Consider the following 20,071-nt stretch of genomic DNA (forward strand, 5'->3'; position numbering starts at 1 on the left):
CAAAAGCAGGCATACTATCATTAATTATTATTAAGTACGTACAATCAATAAGTAAAGTGCTTCTAATATTGCCTTGGTCATAAGCATTAGTACCATAGTTATATCTAACTACATGAGTACAAACAAATGACCCATGAGATGAATAACCCATGCCAATACTGGCTTACATGAAAACTCATTTTTTAAGTGTGCAAACAAGACAAATGTCTTGATTTAGGAGGCCACAAAGTATGTTACATTTCGTTCAAGTCACTTTCGTGCCAAGGTAATACTGTATTATCATTATTGTGAACATGATACGGCAATACTAAATAACAAGTGTCCACTGAGTGGATCATGTTCATTCGGTTCTAACTGTATTATTTTAGTCCTCATGCATTACTGATGACAGTGGGTTTTTGATTAAGTCTTTGTTGCTATTATACATTCAGGATCTGAAGGCTCTTGTTGAAATTTGAAGGCTTGTTTAGGCATTTTCTTCTACTTCAGACCAGGCCAACCCCTGTCTCCGAATGCCACCTCCCCTGTAAACGATAGAGGTGAAGGAGCACCAGGTGTGTAAAGATCTGAGTCTGTGTCCGATTCCCCTTCAGCCAAGTAGGGTCTGATACGTGTGCAGAAGGCCATTCCTCTTCCTCCCCCAAACAGTCCGAGATTCACTGGAGGAAGGAACTCCTCCTCCTTGGCTTGTGAGATGCTGAAGCCGCTGAATGAGCGGTCTAACTCTTCATGGTCCACTGAAGGAATGGAGAGGGAGGTGTCACTGTCAACACCTGCATTAGGCCATGTGCGTCTGTGTCGCCTTTGGCGTCCGCCCTCCCCATTCTCATGTGTTGGTGGAGGTGGGATACGGTAAAGTGACGGGTCATCAGTGCCCGGTGATGCGCCACGGCTGTTATTCCAGAGAGGTACACTGAGCGGCTGCTCACTCTGCTGATGCCAAGATGTGGATGGGCGGCACATATTGTTGGCAGGTGTCCCAGTTGGGCTGGGCTCTGGGCTCTTCTTCTCTTCGTTTTTGTCCAGCACATTCTCACTCTTGTCTTCTGGGCTGTGATAAGGTGGTGCTGGATCAGCTATCTTGAAGCCCAGGAAAGCCTCAGTTTCAGAGCGTGGAATACCCATGCGTGTGGTGTATACATTCACCAGGAAGTCTAGTTTGCGGTCCATCGCACCCACCTGCATGGTGAAAAAGTTGTTCTCAGCTTTTTACTACACTTATATTTGGAAGCTGGCCCCCTTTATGCTATTGCTAATATCACAATAATTAAGATATGTGAATCATGGAACATTAAATAATTTTTTTTTTAAAAAAGGCCCTTACCTGTTTCTCCATCCTGAAAAATCGGCCCATCATGCTGGGGTCATTTTCCTGAGCGGTATCACTCTTGGGTTTCTCCTTATCCCCTGCTGATACTCCCTTCCCCACTATCTGGTCCACCCTGACAATTCATGAAACAATCTCTTCTATCTAGAACTAAAACACTTTGTATCTTCCTCACAAATATACATTGGGAAATAAAGACAAATAAACGATACTGAAGGGTCTTCAGTATTTAAATGGAAAGGGTTGCAAATGGTTAAGAATATGCACTGAATCATGCACTGCTAAACTGTTGGTTATATGGAAGACAATAATGGTCCCTGGATGACTTTACCTTTTTGTTTTTCTTTTTCTTTCATTTTTTGGAAAATGAGACATGCAAAATAGTGCTGCAGTGTTCACTATTATCATGCTCTCTATGCCACACACAACATCTGACTAAAAGGGTTACAAGGACAGTGCCACAGTCTCTGCAAGAGCAAGAATAGAAAAAGTGTTAAACCAAGATTCTGTATTCCAATATTGTTTTCTTGTGCCCTCTTCAATGTCCCTTTGCCATTTCCCTTTGGAGGGGAGGTGTAGGATTGGTGGTTAATATCACCGCATTGGAAGTTTGTTTGGTTATACTTAAGACTTAGGAATAGAATCAGCTACAGAGTTCAGGAGATGATTTGCCCAGAAGGTATTGAGATTTTAACCCACTGGTGTAGCACCACCTAAATCTGTAGCCTGCACATCAAAGCATGTTGCTGACAAAAGTCAATTCTTGACCAAAATTCTAAACCAGCGTTTCTCAACCTTTTTTCGGTCACGACACCCTTCAGAAGTATGCAAATTCTCAAGGCACCCCCATATAAAATATACGCAGTCACGCTGACCCCGGCAGTGACGTTGTGACATGGGAAAGGGGGCCGCGAGACAAATTTTGATGATGCATGAGGCGGCGATGATCTGCATTAGTGTAACCATTGTTTCTTTTGGAATTTTAATTCATTTTATTTATTTCAATGTTAAAATATATAATTTTTTGACGGCACCCCTAATGAAGCCAGACAGCACCCCAGGGTGCCGTGGCACCCCGGTTGAGAAAGGCTGTTCTAAACAACATTGGCTATTTGCATACAATCTGTTGATACGCATATCGGACAGAACTGCCACCAATCTATAAAAATTTGCCAGCTTACTATAAAGTCTGAAGCACTAGCATCAGTCAGTTTGTAATAATAAGAAAAGTGCATGGTTTAGCTATGCGAGTATTTTCTTGGTCTGATTTCGTAACTAGGCACTGGATGAAGTTTAAACTTGTAAGTAAACAGCTGTTAATGCGAACATTGGCTATTTGGTGATAGTTTATAAAGGTAGCTAACTGTATGACATTACTGACAGTCTTAATATGTTTGCTAAGTTCGTTGTTTGTTCATACATGGTTTAGATCAGTTAGAATAGCTGCATGACTAGCTCATCCTCTAGTGAGCTATGAAACTGAGGTAATTTTATGTAGCAAACAAACCAGGCATACTGACATCTCATCTCATCTCATTATCTCTAGCCGCTTTATCCTTCTACAGGGTCGCAGGCAAGCTGGAGCCTATCCCAGCTGACTATGGGCGAAAGGCGGGGTATACCCTGGACAAGTCGCCAGGTCATCACAGGGCTGACACAGACACAGACAACCATTCACACTCACATTCACACCTACGGTCAATTTAGAGTCACCAGTTAACCTAACCTGCATGTCTTTGGACTGTGGGGGAAACCGGAGCACCCGGAGGAAACCCACGCGGACACGGGGAGAACATGCAAACTCCACACAGAAAGGCCCTCGCCAGCCCCGGGGCTCGAACCCAGGACCTTCTTGCTGTGAGGCGACAGCGCTAACCACTACACCACCGTGCCGCCCCCATACTGACATTATTTGGACAATTCAAAATGGATCTTGAGTGCAACAAATGACAACACGCCATTTGAAAAATATTCCAAATGGTCATCGATATATGGTTTTGTTGTGGTTGTTTACTTGCTACTATGGCCTTGCTAAAAAAACTGAGCTTAGCAAGCTATAACAATGTATAGAGGACTTTCACTGACATCATGGATTTTTGTTTATCACGTAATGTCCACCATATTGCAAACAAGACAAGAAGACAAGACAAGAAGCCTTTATTTAATCACACATACCTACACTCAAGCACAGTGAAATTCCTCCTCTGCATTTAACCCATCTGAAGCAGTGAACACACACATGCACACACAAGTGAGCAATGAGCACACACACATACCCAGAGCAGTGGGCAGCTATGCTACAGCGCCCAGGGAGCAGTTGGGGGTTAGGTGCCTTGATCAAGGGCACTTCAGCCCAACCTTTCAGGCCATGGCTGCCCCATGTTAACCTAACCGCATGTCTTTGGACTGTGGGGGAAAACGGAGCACCCGGAAGAAACCCACGCAGACACGGGGGAGAAGATGCAAACTCCACACAGAACCCAGAAAACTTCTTGCTGTGAGGAGACAGTGCTAACCACTACACCACCATGCCACCCCAAACAAAGAACCATAGCCACGACAGGTAATGAAGAAAATCGAGAGGACTGCAGTCAGTACAATCTTTCTGAAGCGATAAAAATTTTAGATTATACCAGCAGATTGTGTTACATCAAAAAGCTGAAACATGCAGGCATCACAGATTCATATAATTTACCCACAAACGTATTTATTCAATTTGAAAAGTGTATGCCAAACAAGCTACTAGATTTGGGATACTTTGACATCCTGAACTATTTAGTATTTGGGACTTCTTGTTAGGGTTTTGCTGGGAATCGAACCCCAGTCGCTGGTGTAGTAATCCAGCAAACCCCCACTAGGCCACCAGGGGAATGACTCAAGTGCAGAGGCGTGAGGCAAAAGTAGAGTAGCAAAAAACAGTTTATTTACAATGCAAAACAATCCAAAAAGTATAATCCAAAACACTCAGAAGATCTCATCTCATCTCATTATCTCTAGCCGCGTTATCCTTCTACAGGGTCGCAGGCAAACTGGAACCTATCCCAGCTGACTACGGGCAAAAGGCGGGGTACACCCTGGACAAGTTGCCAGGTCATCACAGGGCTGACACATAGACACAGACAACCATTCACACCTACGGTCAATTTAGAGTCACCAGTTAACTTAACCTGCATGTCTTTGGACTGTGGGGGAAACCGGAGCACCCGGAGGAAACCCACGCGGACACGGGGAGAACATGCAAACTCCACACAGAAAGGCCCTCGCCGGCCACGGGGCTCGAACCCAGGACCTTCTTGCTGTGAGGCGACAGCGCTAACCACTACACCACCGTGCCGCCCCACTCAGAAGATATAAGGGAAAAAATAAAAAATCCAAAAGTTCAAAGTCAATACAAAAGCCAAAAACCAGAAAAGGGATAAAAATCCAAACGCTCAGAAGATCCAAAAAGTCAAAAACAAAATCCACAAAGTCCAAAAGAAAGCAAAAATACAAAGAACACAAGGACATAGGCAAGGCACCCGGGACAGAGGTAACTAGCACTAAACAGCATAGCAAAAAGACTCCGTGACTAGAGGCCAAACTGAGGGAGTATAAATACACAAACTAAATAGAACACAGGTGACAATAATGAGGACTAGGCGGGGCACAAGGCACATGGAAAAACAAAACACAACACACAGAAACAATAGCGGCCTCTAGCAGTCAAAACAAACATGACAACAAAAAATAAATGATAGCAGCCTCTAGAGGCCAACAAAGTTCAAGTCCTAACACTTCTAAATACACCGGAGATGCTAAAGGCATACAGAAGTACAGATGCTTATCAATAGTTCGAGGTAGGTTTTATGCAGGAATGTTATGGGAAATTCCAGATAAATAAAAATACCTTATTATGACAAAGGCAAGCTCAAATGTGGACTTCTAATAGTAATAAACAAGCGAGAGCCTAGAGCTTGCATATTTTATGATATTTAGTCGAGTCTACGTTATCATTACATAAACATGCTGCTCATTAAGCCAAGTATTAGGTCTAATAAAATATATCACATCCAAAGCCCACATCCAGATCTACATTTTAACGCTCATACATTTGCCAGTGGCATGTTTTTTGTAGTGCAGTAGAGCTGCTAAGTATGACACACTTGTGTATGTACCAGTAGACTGTACTGAGTAGTGCCAGACCATGCAACCTGTTAAAACAGCACAGAGCTTTCACACTAACCTGATATAAGATGTTCTCCACACACATGGGAATGCTTTGTTGGCATCTAGTCATCCCGTTTAACTACAGCTCGCCATTTTTCGCATCTGTCTTTGTTCACTGGGAAGCGGTGGAAAGTCAAAAAAGGCTTACTACATCTGTTATTACATCCAAAAGCACTACAGGTCTCTGGAATTGTTCTTTTGGATGTAACTTAAAAAAGTTTCTGTAGATGTTTGCTTATAATCATTTGTATACACTTTTGCCGGTCATTGTCAAACACAAAGTTTGCCCGGCAACATGGCTGCGTAAACAAATCCGCAGCTGCGATGACATCGTGTGAAAGTCCTCCATAGGCTAACAGCACACGTAAATGTTATAAGATAGCAGTCTTATCTTGACTGGCTCTCAGAGTTTCAGCAGTTGAGTCAAATTTCCCGTATTCTTGCCTTGCTGTAGTAGTTGGCTTTTTTTTAAATAACTGAAGACTGTAAAGGTAGATTATATGAACCCAACAGTGGATCAACTTTAAAAAAAAAAAAAGTGAGTGATCATTCTATGAGAGTGGTGGGGTGATCTGTTTGGGGAAAGGGGTGGGGGGATGGGGACTGTGCGTTTCCTTGTTTCTTACTGGTGATATACTGCCCCTATTTGTTCAGAGTGTGGAATATGAATTCAAAAGGTGGCCACTTCTTACACTTAGCACTTTTAAAGTGCATATCACGGGTAAATTCAGGAGCAAGATCAATGTAATTCTCCTATTTTATATTAAACTTTGGTCAAATATCTGTCACATTTTGCATTTTGTGCAATTTTTTTTACCTTGCGCAATACCAGAAAAATTCAGTTGAAATCAAGCCATTTGAGGCGAATTGGTCCGCCTCTGAAAAAACTTGGCATTTGGATTTCCCAGCAAACATTGATTTTCCTGACGTCACGTTCTGAATCCTACGTCAGCGCTGGTTTGTTTATGAGAAAACGACCGTATTATTTACATCCCCGGTGTTGTCTCCGCCATCTTCACTACTTGAATCATCATCAAATCCAAACAGACGAAGCCCCAATTCTGACATCTCATTATATTCTTCATCCAAAGATGAAGTAACATTGCGCTCAGGTGACAATTCCATATTTCAGTGCAAAATCGCTAGCTGCTAAACTTGGTGTACACAGGCTGTGCACTGAAACTGTGCAAGCTCTCGCAGCCTGCTGGCAGTTCTGCAGGTGACGTCATGAATCTGGATCCAGACTCCCTTGGGATTTTTCCAGACGCGTTTTGTTATTTTATTTTTTTCTGCTGTACACAGATGGCCTTGTGCAAAATTACCCTTCTGGATGAGTGTGTAAAGGGACATACTTTCATATTAAAAAAAAAAAATTGGTCCAGGATATGCACTTTAAGAGTGTACACTGGCAAGAGGGAAATGCAAAATATAGCACAACATACTGTATATCTTGTACATATCTTGTTTTGGGCTTCAGGTGTCCACTTCAAAATGTGATCTCTTATATCTTAAATATCTGGCTAGTGTGTGAACCATTTTCTTTTTTAAAACACCAAACAAAATGACGCATTAAGCTATATATAAATGCAAGCAGCATTAAAGCATAAATTATTATATTTTAAAGATATCAGATTTGATTTGAGGTGCATATAGGTCTTATTTGACCAGAGTGAAAGGTAAGATGTATAAGACAGTAGTGAGACCAGCTGTGATGTATGGATAGGAGGCTGTACCCTTCACGAAGAGACAGGAGGCAAAGTTGGAGGTGGCGGAGTTGAGGATGTTAAGGTTTGCGATGGGAGTGACAAGGTTGGACAGGATAAGGAACAAGCACATCAGAGGGACAGCACATGTGGAGAGCTTGGGAATTAAGCTAAGAGAGATGAGACTGAGATGTATGGGCACATCCTGAGAAGAGATGCAGAGCATGCGGGAAGGAGAATGTTGGGGATGGAGCTGCCAGGCACATGAAAACAAGGAAGGCCAAAGAGGAGATACATGGATGTGGTGAGAGAGGACATGAAAGTGGCAGGTGTGGTAGAGAAGGATGCGGAAGACAGGGAGCAATGGAGACGAAAGATCCACTGTGGTGACCCCTAATCGGGAACAGCCAGAAGAAGAAGAAGGGTCTTATTTGACCAATTATAAGTTCGAGTGCTAAGTGTTTCTCAAAATAAACCTCAGAGGATGGCTCTTAGACAAGCTGAGATTCATATCTGAAAACTGACAGAAGTTTCGACTACCATGGCTCAAAAGTGGACAAGACAGAGTGACAGGAGACAAGATAGGCCCAGGAATAGAGAGATAAGATCCACACTGGAGAAGGATCAGAAAGAGGGTCTGAGACGTATGCAGAATAAACAACAGAAATTGTCCACATCAGAATAATGAGATTAAAAGTATGAACAAATGATACGTATAGACTTAGTTAGGTGTCAGAGTAGGAAACAGAGACAGGAGCTGAACTGTGGGCTCTACCTATGGCAGAGGCTAAAAGCATGACGAATGTCAGTGGTTGAACTAGCATTACAAATTTGGAGAGAAGCGCACAGCAAAATCCCCAGTGTTGAATTAACACCCAGAGTGTTGATTTAACACCCTACTGTGTTCCTATATGTCCAACTGGACACAAATGAACTCTGAAAGTGTTAAATCAGCACTAGATATTGATTCAACATTGGGGAATTTGCTGTATAAATGGAAGTAGAAACAACTTCTGAGCTAGGAAAAGAGATAGAAAACAGCAGCATTAGTTCCAGGACAGCTTATAAAGCAAAATGCTTAAAAGCTGTTAGTGGAACATGTTCTCAGGAGGTAGCCACTGTGGAGTATAGAAACACAGCAGGAGTTGTGTAGGACGGTAATGCAGCTGGTGTTTCAGAGGATGCTGTTGGAGTAGGTGTAACAGCATTGAAACAGGCGTCTAGTTCAGCAGCAATATACACATCCATAAGGCCAAGCAAACAGGTAAAGCACATAAGAATCTGGGCGACCAACATATTGTTTAATCAGTTACAATCTGACTCCAGTTCAGCAGAGGAAGAAGATCCCAATCCAGTCTTCTGGCTAAGAATATCTTGGTGACCAATCTTTTTGATGCAGAGTTGAAATGAGAATGCTAAAGGGCTGATAACCATCACACTGTCTGGCACTCAGAGTTTTTACCCAAAGTTAGCACTCCTTCTCACTCAAGCACTCACTATGTGAACCACACGATGGCACAGGCAGTAATGATTGAGCTGCCAACACCATTTGCAGCGGGCTAAACCCTGCATTTGGAAACGGGAACATGTCAAGAGTTTATGAGTAAACATTACAAAATTACTAATCCAGGATGCAGGACTGTGGAACAGGCAGGCAGAGGAAAAGCATGTTACGTGATACCGGAAAACAAAAAACACAGAGATAAAATAGAGCCAGTCACAAAATGATCAAAATAATAATAATAATAATAATAATAATAATACCTAACTACTGTATTAGTCAGTAAAATAAAAACTTTAACTAATAGCTAATCACTAACATGGAAGATCAAGATGATTAAATCAGGTGTGTGAAATGTGAATGTGAACTTTTTGGCCTAAATGCAAAGTGCTATGTGTGGAGGAAAACTAACACTGCTCATCACCCTGCACACACCATCCCCACTGTGAAACATGGTGGTGGCAGCATCATACTATGGGGATGCTTTTCTTCAGCAGGGACAGGGAAGCTGGTCAGAGTTGTTGGGAAGATGAATGGAGCTAAATACAGGGCAATCCTGGAAGAAAACCTGTTGGAGGCTGCAAAAGACTTGAGACTGGGAAGAAGATTCACCTTCCAGCAAGACAGTGATCCTAAACATACAGCCAGAGCTACAATGGAATGGTTTAGATCAAAGAATATTCATGTGTTAGAATGGCCCAGTCAAAGTCCAGACCTAAATCCCATTGAGCATCTGTGCCAAGACTTGAAAATTGCTGTTCACAGACGCTCTCCATCCAATCCGGCTGAGCTTGAGCTATTTTGCAAAGAAGAATGGGCAAAAATTTCAGTGTCTAGATGTGCAAAGCTGGTAGAGACATACCACAAAAGACTTGCAGCTGTAATTGCAGCAAAAGGTGGCTCTACAAAGTATTGACGCAGGGGGGCTGAATACTAATGCACATCACATTTTTCAGATTTTTATTTGTTTAAAATTTTGATGACCATTTATCATTTTCGTTTCACTTCACAATTATGTGCTACTATGTGTTGGTCTATCACATAAAATCTCAATAAAAAACTTTTAAGTTCGTGGTTGTAAGGTGGAAAAATGTGAAAATGTTCAAGGGATATGAATACTTTTGCAAGGCACTGTAATTCATTTTATTTATTTCAATGTTAGAATATATAATTTTTTGATGGCACCCCTAATGAAGCCAGATGGCGCCCCAGGGTGCTGCGGCACCCCGGTTGAGAAAGGCTGTTCTATAGACCCCTTTCACATGACGTCACCGTGCCGCGAGATTTTGTTAGGCGCCATATTGGAAGACCAAGTACATGCACTCACAATATAAAACAAAGTACGAGCGAGAGTGAAGTGACACGATGGATGATAATTCTGGTTATGTGAGTACATTACCAGCTGCAGAAAGGGCACGGTATGTGGAGAAACTCGCTGTGATTGATGTGTTTGACTCATATGATAAGACTCGCGGCAAGGGAGAATGGAAACATAAGGAGGACCTGACACCAATTCTGCCATCTGTTTGCTACCCAGACATTGTAAACTATTTGTTGTTTACACCCAGTGCCTACAGTCAGTGTTCGAACTATGCCGATATTTTCGGGGGGTCCCTTTTTTTCCCTTGGGGCGCTTGCGCTTGTCTCGGAGCGTGGATCTCCAAACACATGAGAAGCCTTGCGCTTGTCTCGGAGCGCGGATCTCCAAACACATGAGAAGCCTTGCGCTTGTCTCGGAGCGCGGATCTCCAAACACATGAGAAGCCTTGCGCTTGTCTCGGAGCGCGGATCTCCAAACACATGAGAAGCCTTGCGCTTGTCTCGGAGCGCGGATCTCCAAACACATGAGAAGCCTTGCGCTTGTCTCGGAGCGCGGATCTCCAAACACATGAGAAGCCTTGCGCTTGTCTCGGAGCGCGGATCTCCAAACACATGAGAAGCCTTGCGCTTGTCTCGGAGCGCGGATCTCCAAACACATGAGAAGCCTTGCGCTTGTCTCGGAGCGCGGATCTCCAAACACATGAGAAGCCTTGCGCTTGTCTCGGAGCGCGGATCTCCAAACACATGAGAAGCCTTGCGCTTGTCTCGGAGCGCGGATCTCCAAACACATGAGAAGCCTTGCGCTTGTCTCGGAGCGCGGATCTCCAAACACATGAGAAGCCTATCTTACGCACATATCACACGGACTCCACACCTCCACACACGCATCGTGTCTGAAGTCATAACTCATCAGGGGAAATCGTGTCCGCATTGGCATGTTCAAAAAACAACCTCGCGTCAACAATGATACCACACGCAAGAAAAAAAAAAAAAAAAACAGTCAGGCTACTCAACAACCAACCTGGCAGCAGCGAGCAAGCCCCAAACCATCCTAAATTATTATTATTATTATTAAATTGTAGAAGTCTGGGAGGCTTGCTCCTCATACAGTTATCAACTTGGGGCCAATTTAGCATGTTTTAAATCTGAATTTCTTGCGTTTGCTTACCTCAAAGTGTCCACAGATCATGCACAGACTTATCCATTATATCCACAGTTTTTTGCCAAGTCTCACACAGGTTTCTTTCAAGTCTACTGTTGGGCCAATAAATCATAAATAAAACAGCTCAGATTTGTTTGTTTAAGTCGTTTGTCACTCCACTTTATTCTCGTGGGTTCACATACCGCTGCCGTTATTTCCCCCTAATCACGAGTTTGTTGGTCTTCCAATATGGCGCAGGGTCTGTTTACTTCCGGTTTCGGGTGACGTCAGTGAAAGGGGTCTATACCACTTATCTGTCAGGGTCACGGGTTAAGCTGGAGCCAATCCCAGCTGTGAGAAGCAGGGTATACCCTGGGCAGGTCACCAATCTATTGCAGGGCTAACACAGAGACACACAAACATTCACACTTATGGGCAATTTAGACCTAATCCACATGTCTTTGGGAGGAAACTGTAGCACCTGGAGGAAACCCACACAGGCACAGAGAAAACATGCAAACCGCACACAGAAAGGCCCCAAGTTGGCTGAGAGGTTTGAACCTAGAACCTTCTTGGTATGCGGTGACAGTCCTAACCACTGCACCACCATCATGCAGCTGACCTCAGGTGAGAGGTGGGAGACACCCTGGGCAGGTCGCCAATCTATTGCAGGGCTGAGTGGACTATTATTATTTTAATGTTGCTATTTGACAGATGTAAGGTCATGTTCCATTGATTAGCTTGCCATTCTAGAAGTTACACAGATGTGAGGTGGCCACTCACTGCCACACTTAGGACCATAGAGTTATTATTGCATCTAGTGGTCAAAAATGAGAAAAGAACAGATCATGACAGGGTTGCTAGAGACACTGTTTTTATGACAAATTGTGCTTAAAATACTCTGTTGATGCCAAGATCTTGTTCTATAGCAAATATTCTGAATGAAATCAAATACATTTCCACAAACAAAGGCACTTCTGTTATAAGATTTACAGAATTACAAAGACTGGGAGACTGAAAGGGGGGCTAATTGGTGGTGTAGTGGTTAGCACTGTCACTTCACAGCAAGAAGATTCTGGGTTCAAGCCTAGTGGCCGATGGGGGCCTTTCTGTGTAGATTTTACATGTTCTCCCTGTGTCTGCGTGGGTTTCCTCCGGGTGCTCCGGTTTCCCCCACAGTCCAAAGACATGCAGGTTAGGCTAATTGGCTACTCTAAATTTCCCATTGGTGTGAATGGTTGTTTCCCAAGCCTAGAAATGGGAGGGTTGTGACAGGAAAGGCATCCGGCATAAAACTATGCTCCAATTAATATGACATGTGGCTCAGTAGGGTCCACATGGACCTGGCAATAGTGCTAGACAAGAAGGAAGAAGAAGATCGGGAGAATGAAAGGGGGTTATGGAGTGGATAAAGTCTGTGCATCAGAATTCATGTGCATCACAGTGAACTTGTTTCCTCACATAAAAGAAAATTAGTCCAACGTCTGAATATTTTGGGCTTTGAAACAAGTCTTGTGTGGTTTGTGCAGTGGCTGTAGTTGGGCTGGGAATTTTGCTGAAACCTGGCAACCCTTTTTAATGACCATTTAGAACTAGTTGCTTAAAGAGGAATTGAAGGCAAATTTTTTTATTATCAAAATTCTATTTATCTCATTTTATAAAATGTAGGAATGCATTTCTGACAACTATTTTGTCACTGCTATAGCAAGTTATGAGTGTTTGAAATATGCTATGTAATATATCAGTCCATGTCAAACCAACGGCTGTAAACAAGATTTGCTGAGACCTGTGTGAGACTTCATAGGACGAAAGTAAAATGTACAGCGGAAATGAAAGGTGACCAACATCTGCCAACATTGTCAAAAGTTGTGCACGCCCTCCTTCAAATGCTGATGTAATCAAGCCGGAAGTTTTCCCCGTGTCCGAAATCGCTCCCTACTCACTATATAGGGCACTATATAGTGGGGATGCCATTTTGTAGTGCTGTCCAAAACCTTAGTGAGGATTATGTGGGAAATGCGCTCAGTATGATATGTATTTATCACAAAAATACATGCATGTATTTATTATTTTGAAAACCCGCCAGCTGCCTGATCTGGCACGTTTTAATTATGCGACAGTAATGACATAAATGACACCGACTAGTGGCCTAGTGGTAGCGTGTCCGCCTCTCGATCAGGAGATTGTGAGTTCTATTCACGGTCGGGTCATACCAAAGACCATCATAAAAATGGTACCTACCACCATCTGGCAAGGCACGCTGCAATACAGATGTGCATGGGGAGTTAAACTCTCGTGGTTACCAGAGGACTAGCCCCCCACTGTAACCCTAGCTATGTAATAGGCGAGAGGCCGAGGGCTATGGAAACGGAGATCGGTGCCGCCCGATGCGCCACATACAGGTTGGGCCTGGTTAGTACTTGAGTGGGAGACTGCCTAGGAATACCAGGTACTGTAAGGTGTGGGAAGGACTTTGACTTTTTGAATGACATAAATACCAGCATGACAGACTAGTCCTTATCTAGTCCTGTCATCTTTCCAGCTCTTCTCTACTCCACGTTGGTTCGAAGTTGTATGGAATAATCTCCATCACCGATGAAGCTGGCAAATCTTGAAATTAATCTAAATTGGAATGATATGGTGATCTGGCCGCTGTTTAAATAGTTTTCAAAATGGCGGTGCTGACAATTCACGTTTGAAGTCTCGCACAAGTCCCGTGAAGATTGCGCAGATAAGCGACGCCTGCCGTGGACCATACGTACTACATTCAACATGGCTAAAATCCGAAAAGGCCAATAAGTATAATATAATATGCCAATACGAGTCATGATATAAGGTTAATAAAACCGAAAATGTAATTGAATAACATGTTAAGAAATAAAGCAAGTTTAAAAATGACTTCAGTTCTCCTTTAACTGTATGCTGGACGACTGTGTGCTGACAACTCTCACTTGTTCACCAGATAGTAACCCACAGCATCAAGGACGCGTTATCCTAATGGGCTTCATGGGCAGCTGCCCAGGGCCTCGGCCACTAGGGGGCCTCGGAGGTAGCGAGATCGGAAAATATGAAACAATATTTTCAGAAGTTTTGATCATATTGATAACATTTTTGATGCATTTCGCCACCTGTAAGGAAGCCCACCTTGTCCCGTCGCATAAATCACCCATCATTGTCAATATGATCACTGTCCACCATGTCTTCACACGCTACGCCAGCTTGAGTTCAATGATTTAATTAATGACTTCGCTTTCCAGAAAAGTAGGAAAGTGCCCTTGTAAGTTGACCCATGGCTGTCAAACTGAATGCGCAAAGCTGTGTGCCACTGCTGTTTGGGACATTATGTGTGTGAAAGGATGAAATGTTTCACATAGCCTAACATTTTGAGATTTATTTCTGAGAAGCAAGATATTTTTCTTTGTTATTGCTCTTTGTTTTCACAAGTTAAAAGTCGCCTGGATTCCAAAATGAAAACGAACGGTTATATACCAAATGAATGTTCTTGTTCTGAATACTAAAGAAAATGTTGTAGGCCTAGGTTATGTTCTTGACATGTTGTTCATTGACTCACTCATTCAAAGGCTTCTTGAGGCTAAACTTTAGTTAACCAGACTTGTTAACCGTGATGTCTGATGGATTTTTTCACCATGCAATTGCTTATTTCACCATTGCTTTTTCTCGATTAAATAGGCATTGATGGATATAAAGTTTTATCGTTCAATAGCATTTCTAATTGTGCCACTGTCATTATTTAAGTTTCTGTGTCTAGTTAGACAGGCACGTCTGAGGGGGTGAATTTGCTGAGCGCAGCTGACAACAAACGGGGGTGGGGCCTCGGGGGGGTGTCTGCCCAGGGCCTCGGCAAGGGTTAACGCAGCCCTGCACAGCATAAGCCATGTTTGATAGTCTCTTGGCTTAATTTTCTTTGAGGCTATGTCCAGTCTGTCAAAGTTGAAAAGGTCACATGGAAAACAATATTGCAATGCAGAGAGATCCACCCAGTTGAGTGGTGATGTATTAGCTATACTTAATGCCATCCATGTCATTGGTGACACATTTGATATAATACCTAGATTTTAAAAAAGTCTTTAAAAAAGACAGCAAATGAAGAATGTTCAAAAAAATATTACCTGGTACCATGCCTTATGATGCTTCATGCTTCACTGATTCTATTGTTAATGGTTGGCTTGATTTCCTTTTCAAATGCAAGAATGGCATGCATAAATGAATTAGTCCCCCACTAATTAGAGTATACGCTCACTGGTGTGAGTACAGAATTATTGGACAGCATTTATATATATTTTTTTGTTTTGTAGCTTTTATACCAGCAGTTTGTGCGTATTCATAACAGGCATTTAAAGAATATAGCCATGATCAAAGAACAGGACAATGAACTACATTTACTGCAATTAATTTTGTAAGAAAGCATTAAGACTAAATCCATGGCACTGTGCATTGCAATGCTGTTCAATAATGGGCAAACTGCATACTGTTTGTGTCTTTTGATTACGTACTTCTTATGGCGAGGGGTCGAAGGGGGTGGGGGACCCACAATCAAATCTATCCTGCCAAAGTACATAGAGAAGAAATGGGGCAAAGCATCATGAAGCAACACATGGATACCAATCACAGTGCTCCACAGAGAACCAAGGACAAATAAGTGAGAATATATTCCATGCCACGTTTGTCATGACACAGGCAATGGTCATTTGCTGTTGGAATATATTTTATATGTGTGGAACAATGATTTGATTTCACAACATATATGAATCTTATTTGAAAGCGAAACATGAGTCTTGGCTCGCATCAGAATTTTGGAATGTGAGAGAAAAATAAAAGAATTGGGGAACTGAAACTTGATCCATTCTTGCATAATTATTATTTTGAGGGTCTATGGGTGCTCAGAGATGAGTGAATGTGTCATGGGTATGACAGCTTTGAGTCACATTGGGAGTTTTTAAACGGTAGCAAAGGTAATATGACATTGTGTAACCACCAGAGGGCACTGTGCCTGCTTACAGAAGTAGCAAGAGACAATTTAAAACGAGAAATATTGTGTACAAAGAAAGCATGTGCACAAGAAATCTGAAATTATGACCTCAACACATATGAACTTGTGTGAAAGTAAATGCAGCTGCTGTTGGACATTGGTCTTGCCTGGACTGCAGGTTCTTGATGCGAGACAGCATATCCAGATGGCCTGCTGAATACTGCTCAATCACATCCATTACATCATACGGCCTCAAGCTCTCTTTAAACCTCCTCTTAGACAACAGGAAGCGCATGATACTGAGAGCAAGACAAGCACATCTCAGTTAAAACAGCAACATCAACAGAAGTGGCTTCATTAGATGTGGCATTACTAGAAAAGGGAAACAATGCTATTTAGAAACCAGTGTTTTTTAAGATGATTACACTAGTTTATAAATCATGCAGAACAGCAATCAATGTGCACAGCCACTGAGTCACACCAAAAGATATCAACTGTCCTTTTGGAAAGAGCTTATAAGAAAAATACAGTCCTCTCTGGAAGTATTAGAATGGTAAAGCCATTTCTTTTGTTTTTGCTATACACTGGGTTACATTACTGCTATACATTTGGGTTTTAGATCAAAAGATGAATACAAGATGACAGGTCAGAATTTCGCTTTCATTTCCTGATATTTACATCAAGCTGTGTTAAACAATTTAGAACATGGCACCTTTGGTGTAAGATCACACAACTGTTAGGTGAGCAAAAGTATGAGAAACATATAGTCATTAAGTAAATAACACTTATTATTCTATCCACATTCACTGGATGTGAGCAATCACGCACTCTGATTGGCTACTCTACTACTAGGCTATCAGCTCATATACCGTGAGTAGAGAAAAACAAAATGGCGGCGTGTGTTGCTGAACCAACCGAGGACAAAATAAAAACTACTTGAAAACAAAGCCCCCCCAAAAAATACAAAAAAAAGCAACAAAATATGGAATAAAAGTATTAGATGGGAATAACGTATCTTTTTTATTTTTCAAGAATTATTATTATAGCATTTTTCACAAATTAGTACTGTCATTTCGCCAGTTTGTTTAGATTCTTCATTTTTAGGCAGGGTGGCACAGTGGTGTAGTGGTTAGCACTGTCACCTCATAGCAAGAAAGTTCTGAGTTTGAGCCCAGTGGCCGACAGGGGCCTTTCTGTGTGGAGTTTGCATGTTCTCCCCGTGTCTGCGTGGGTTTCCTCCGGATGCTTCAGTTTCCCGCAACAGTCCAAAGACATGCAGGTTAGGCTAATTGGTGGCTCTAAATTGACTGTAGGTGTGAATCTGAGTGTGAATGGTTGTTTGTCTCTATGTGTCAGCCCTGCGATGTCCTGGCGACTTGTCCAGGGTGTACCCTGCCTCTCGCCCATAGGTGGGGTTTACATTAGACCGTATCAGCGGATCATCAGATTAACGTTTTTAAAACGATTAGTGTGCACACAGCAACGCCAATACACGATTCGCGTGCACATAGCAACGCCAATACACGGATACGCTCGGCTCCGCAGGCATCCTGCGCTCCAAATCACTCCGCCCTGAACAGCGAGTGCCCTCTGGAGGGTGCGCACTCCGGCCCTGCGCAGCTCACAGAGCGCGCGAGTATAGCGCACGAGCAGTGATTTGGGACTGAGCCGCTGTGTGTGTGATCTCAGTGCATGTCGGGCATGCGCGTCACTTACCACTTGCAAGTGGAAGGATGGCAAGCCTAAAGACAATCATAACTACACAATGGGCAGTATTTGCATCAGTATTTGCAGTATTTTCATACTTTTATACTCTTTAATGAAAGGTGATACAAGGCGGAAGTCCGCGCCGTTTTTCAGCAGTCGCGTCATATAACCAACGCCAGCGAATCAGGAAGGTGGATGTCACAGTGACGTTGTCCAATGACGACGCCAGCTAGAGCTCAGCACAGCGTATCTGCGTATTCTCAATGTTTACACAGCACCGGACCAGACACGATCTGGATTGAATACGTGGACGCTGGCGGATTCCCGTTTCCCGGCGTTTCAATGTAAACGGACAGTGCATCCGCGAAGAAAACGAGACAGATATGGTCTAATGTAAACTTGGCCATAGTCAGCTGGGATAGGCTCCAGCTTGCCCACGACCCTGCACAGGATAAGCAGTTACGGATAATGGATGGATGGATCTTTAAGCATTAAAATTTGTTGAATTTTTTTAGGCTGGTTCAAAAGCTCAAAGTAGTTTGAAAATTACATAACTGAAATGTCCAAGGAAGAATTAAATAAATGTCTAAAGCTATTCTATACCTCGGCACAACAGCAAGACGGCACTTCCTACAAAAAAAAAAACACAAAAAACCCAACAACACTAAAGTCAATTTGTGCAGCCATCGATAGGTTTTTAAGAAGTCTGCCTTATAACAAAGCCTTTACAAAAGTTGCTGACCCAGCATCTGTTTCTCAAAATCCAGTGAATGTGGATAGAACAAAACAATTATTCCACTCAATCTCATCATACATGGTTTATAGCCAACTCAGCTATCAGCTCACGTACGACTCGATTTCGTGCAATAATTGTTAAATTTTATATCCTTTGCAATAACCGCATCAAGCTGGTGACCTACTGACATCAGTAAACTGTTGTATTCTTCCTTTGTGATGCTTTTCCAGGTTTGTACAGCAGCTTCTTTCAGATGTTTGTTTGAGGGGTGGGGAGTTTCTCCCTTCAGTCTCTCTTCAGGAGGTGAAATCCATGCTCATTTGGGTTAAGGTCTGGTAATTGACTCGGCCAGTCTAAAACCTCCCGCTTTTTTCCCTGATGAAGTTGTTTGTTGTGTTGGTAGGGTGTTTTTGGTCAGTGTCTTACTGCACGATGAAGTTCCTCCCAGATAGATTGGATGCATTTCAGGTTGTTGGTGATGTTGTTGTTTTGGGGTTTTTCTTCACAGCTCTCACAAGGTTTGTCATCAACTGCTGTTGTTTTCTTTGGTCAAACTCTTTGATATCTGGCTGTTAGAACAGTAGTTTCTTTCTTTTTCAGGACATTCCAGGAGTTTGCATGTTCTCTCCGTGTCTGCGTGGGTTTCCTCCGGGTGCTCCGGTTTCCCCCACAGTCCAAAGACATGCAGGTTAGGTTAACTGGTGACTCTAAATTGACCGTAGGTGTGAATGTGAGTGTGAATGTGAGTCTCTGTGTCAGCCCTGCGATGACCTGGCGACTTGTCCAGGGTGTACCCCGCCTCTCGCCCATAGTCAGCTGGGATAGGCTCCAGCTTGCCTGCGACCCAAGAGTTGACCTTCAGAGCTATTAATTGTTTAATCAGTCGAACAGAGGACACCTGGGCAACGCCTGTGAGTCACATATTACAATATTTTTAATCACTTGAAAAATGGGTGGGTCCAAACAGAAGGTGCTAGGTTCTAGGTTGTTTAACGCATCTTGATGTACATATCAGGAAAGGATAAGCGGCTACAGATGATGGATGGACATTCCAAATTGTTGTATTGGCTACGCCCAGTGCTTGTGCAACGACTTTGATCAATTGTCCTTCTTTTTTCCGATTCAAAATGGCTTACTTTTTCCTCCCATAGACAGCTCTTTGGTTTTCATGTTTGTTTTATCCTTTTTAACAACAAATGCACTCTTTACAGGTGAAATCCAGGGCTCAAACCAAGAGTTGACCTTCAGAGCTATTAATTGTTTAATCAGTCGAACAGGGGACAGCTGGGCAACACCTGTGAGTCACATATTACAGTATTTGTAATCACTTGAAAAATGGGTGGGTCCAAACAAAAGGTGCTAGGTTCCAGGTTGTTTAATGCATCTTGATGTACATATCAGGAAATTAAAGCTGAAATTCCAATCAATCATCTGATATTC

At 42.7% G+C, this 20,071-nt stretch overlaps 1 protein-coding gene across 1 annotated transcript in view; it reads right to left on the reverse strand.

The window, feature by feature from the left end:
• Positions 1-480: 480 nt before the first annotated feature.
• Positions 481-20,071, reverse strand: part of kcnq2a (potassium voltage-gated channel, KQT-like subfamily, member 2a) — an 88,092-nt gene continuing 68,501 nt past the window's right edge. Inside the window, exons 16-19 of the mRNA XM_060930845.1 lie at positions 16,356-16,487; positions 15,713-15,763; positions 1,325-1,442; positions 481-1,179 (exon numbers count right to left, since the gene is read on the reverse strand). Coding sequence (XP_060786828.1) covers positions 481-1,179; positions 1,325-1,442; positions 15,713-15,763; positions 16,356-16,487 — 1,000 coding nt within the window. The remainder of the gene's footprint in view (positions 1,180-1,324; positions 1,443-15,712; positions 15,764-16,355; positions 16,488-20,071) is intronic.

Source organism: Neoarius graeffei, chromosome 10 (assembly GCF_027579695.1).
Source record: "Neoarius graeffei isolate fNeoGra1 chromosome 10, fNeoGra1.pri, whole genome shotgun sequence".
NCBI classification, from domain to species: Eukaryota; Metazoa; Chordata; class Actinopteri; order Siluriformes; family Ariidae; genus Neoarius; species Neoarius graeffei.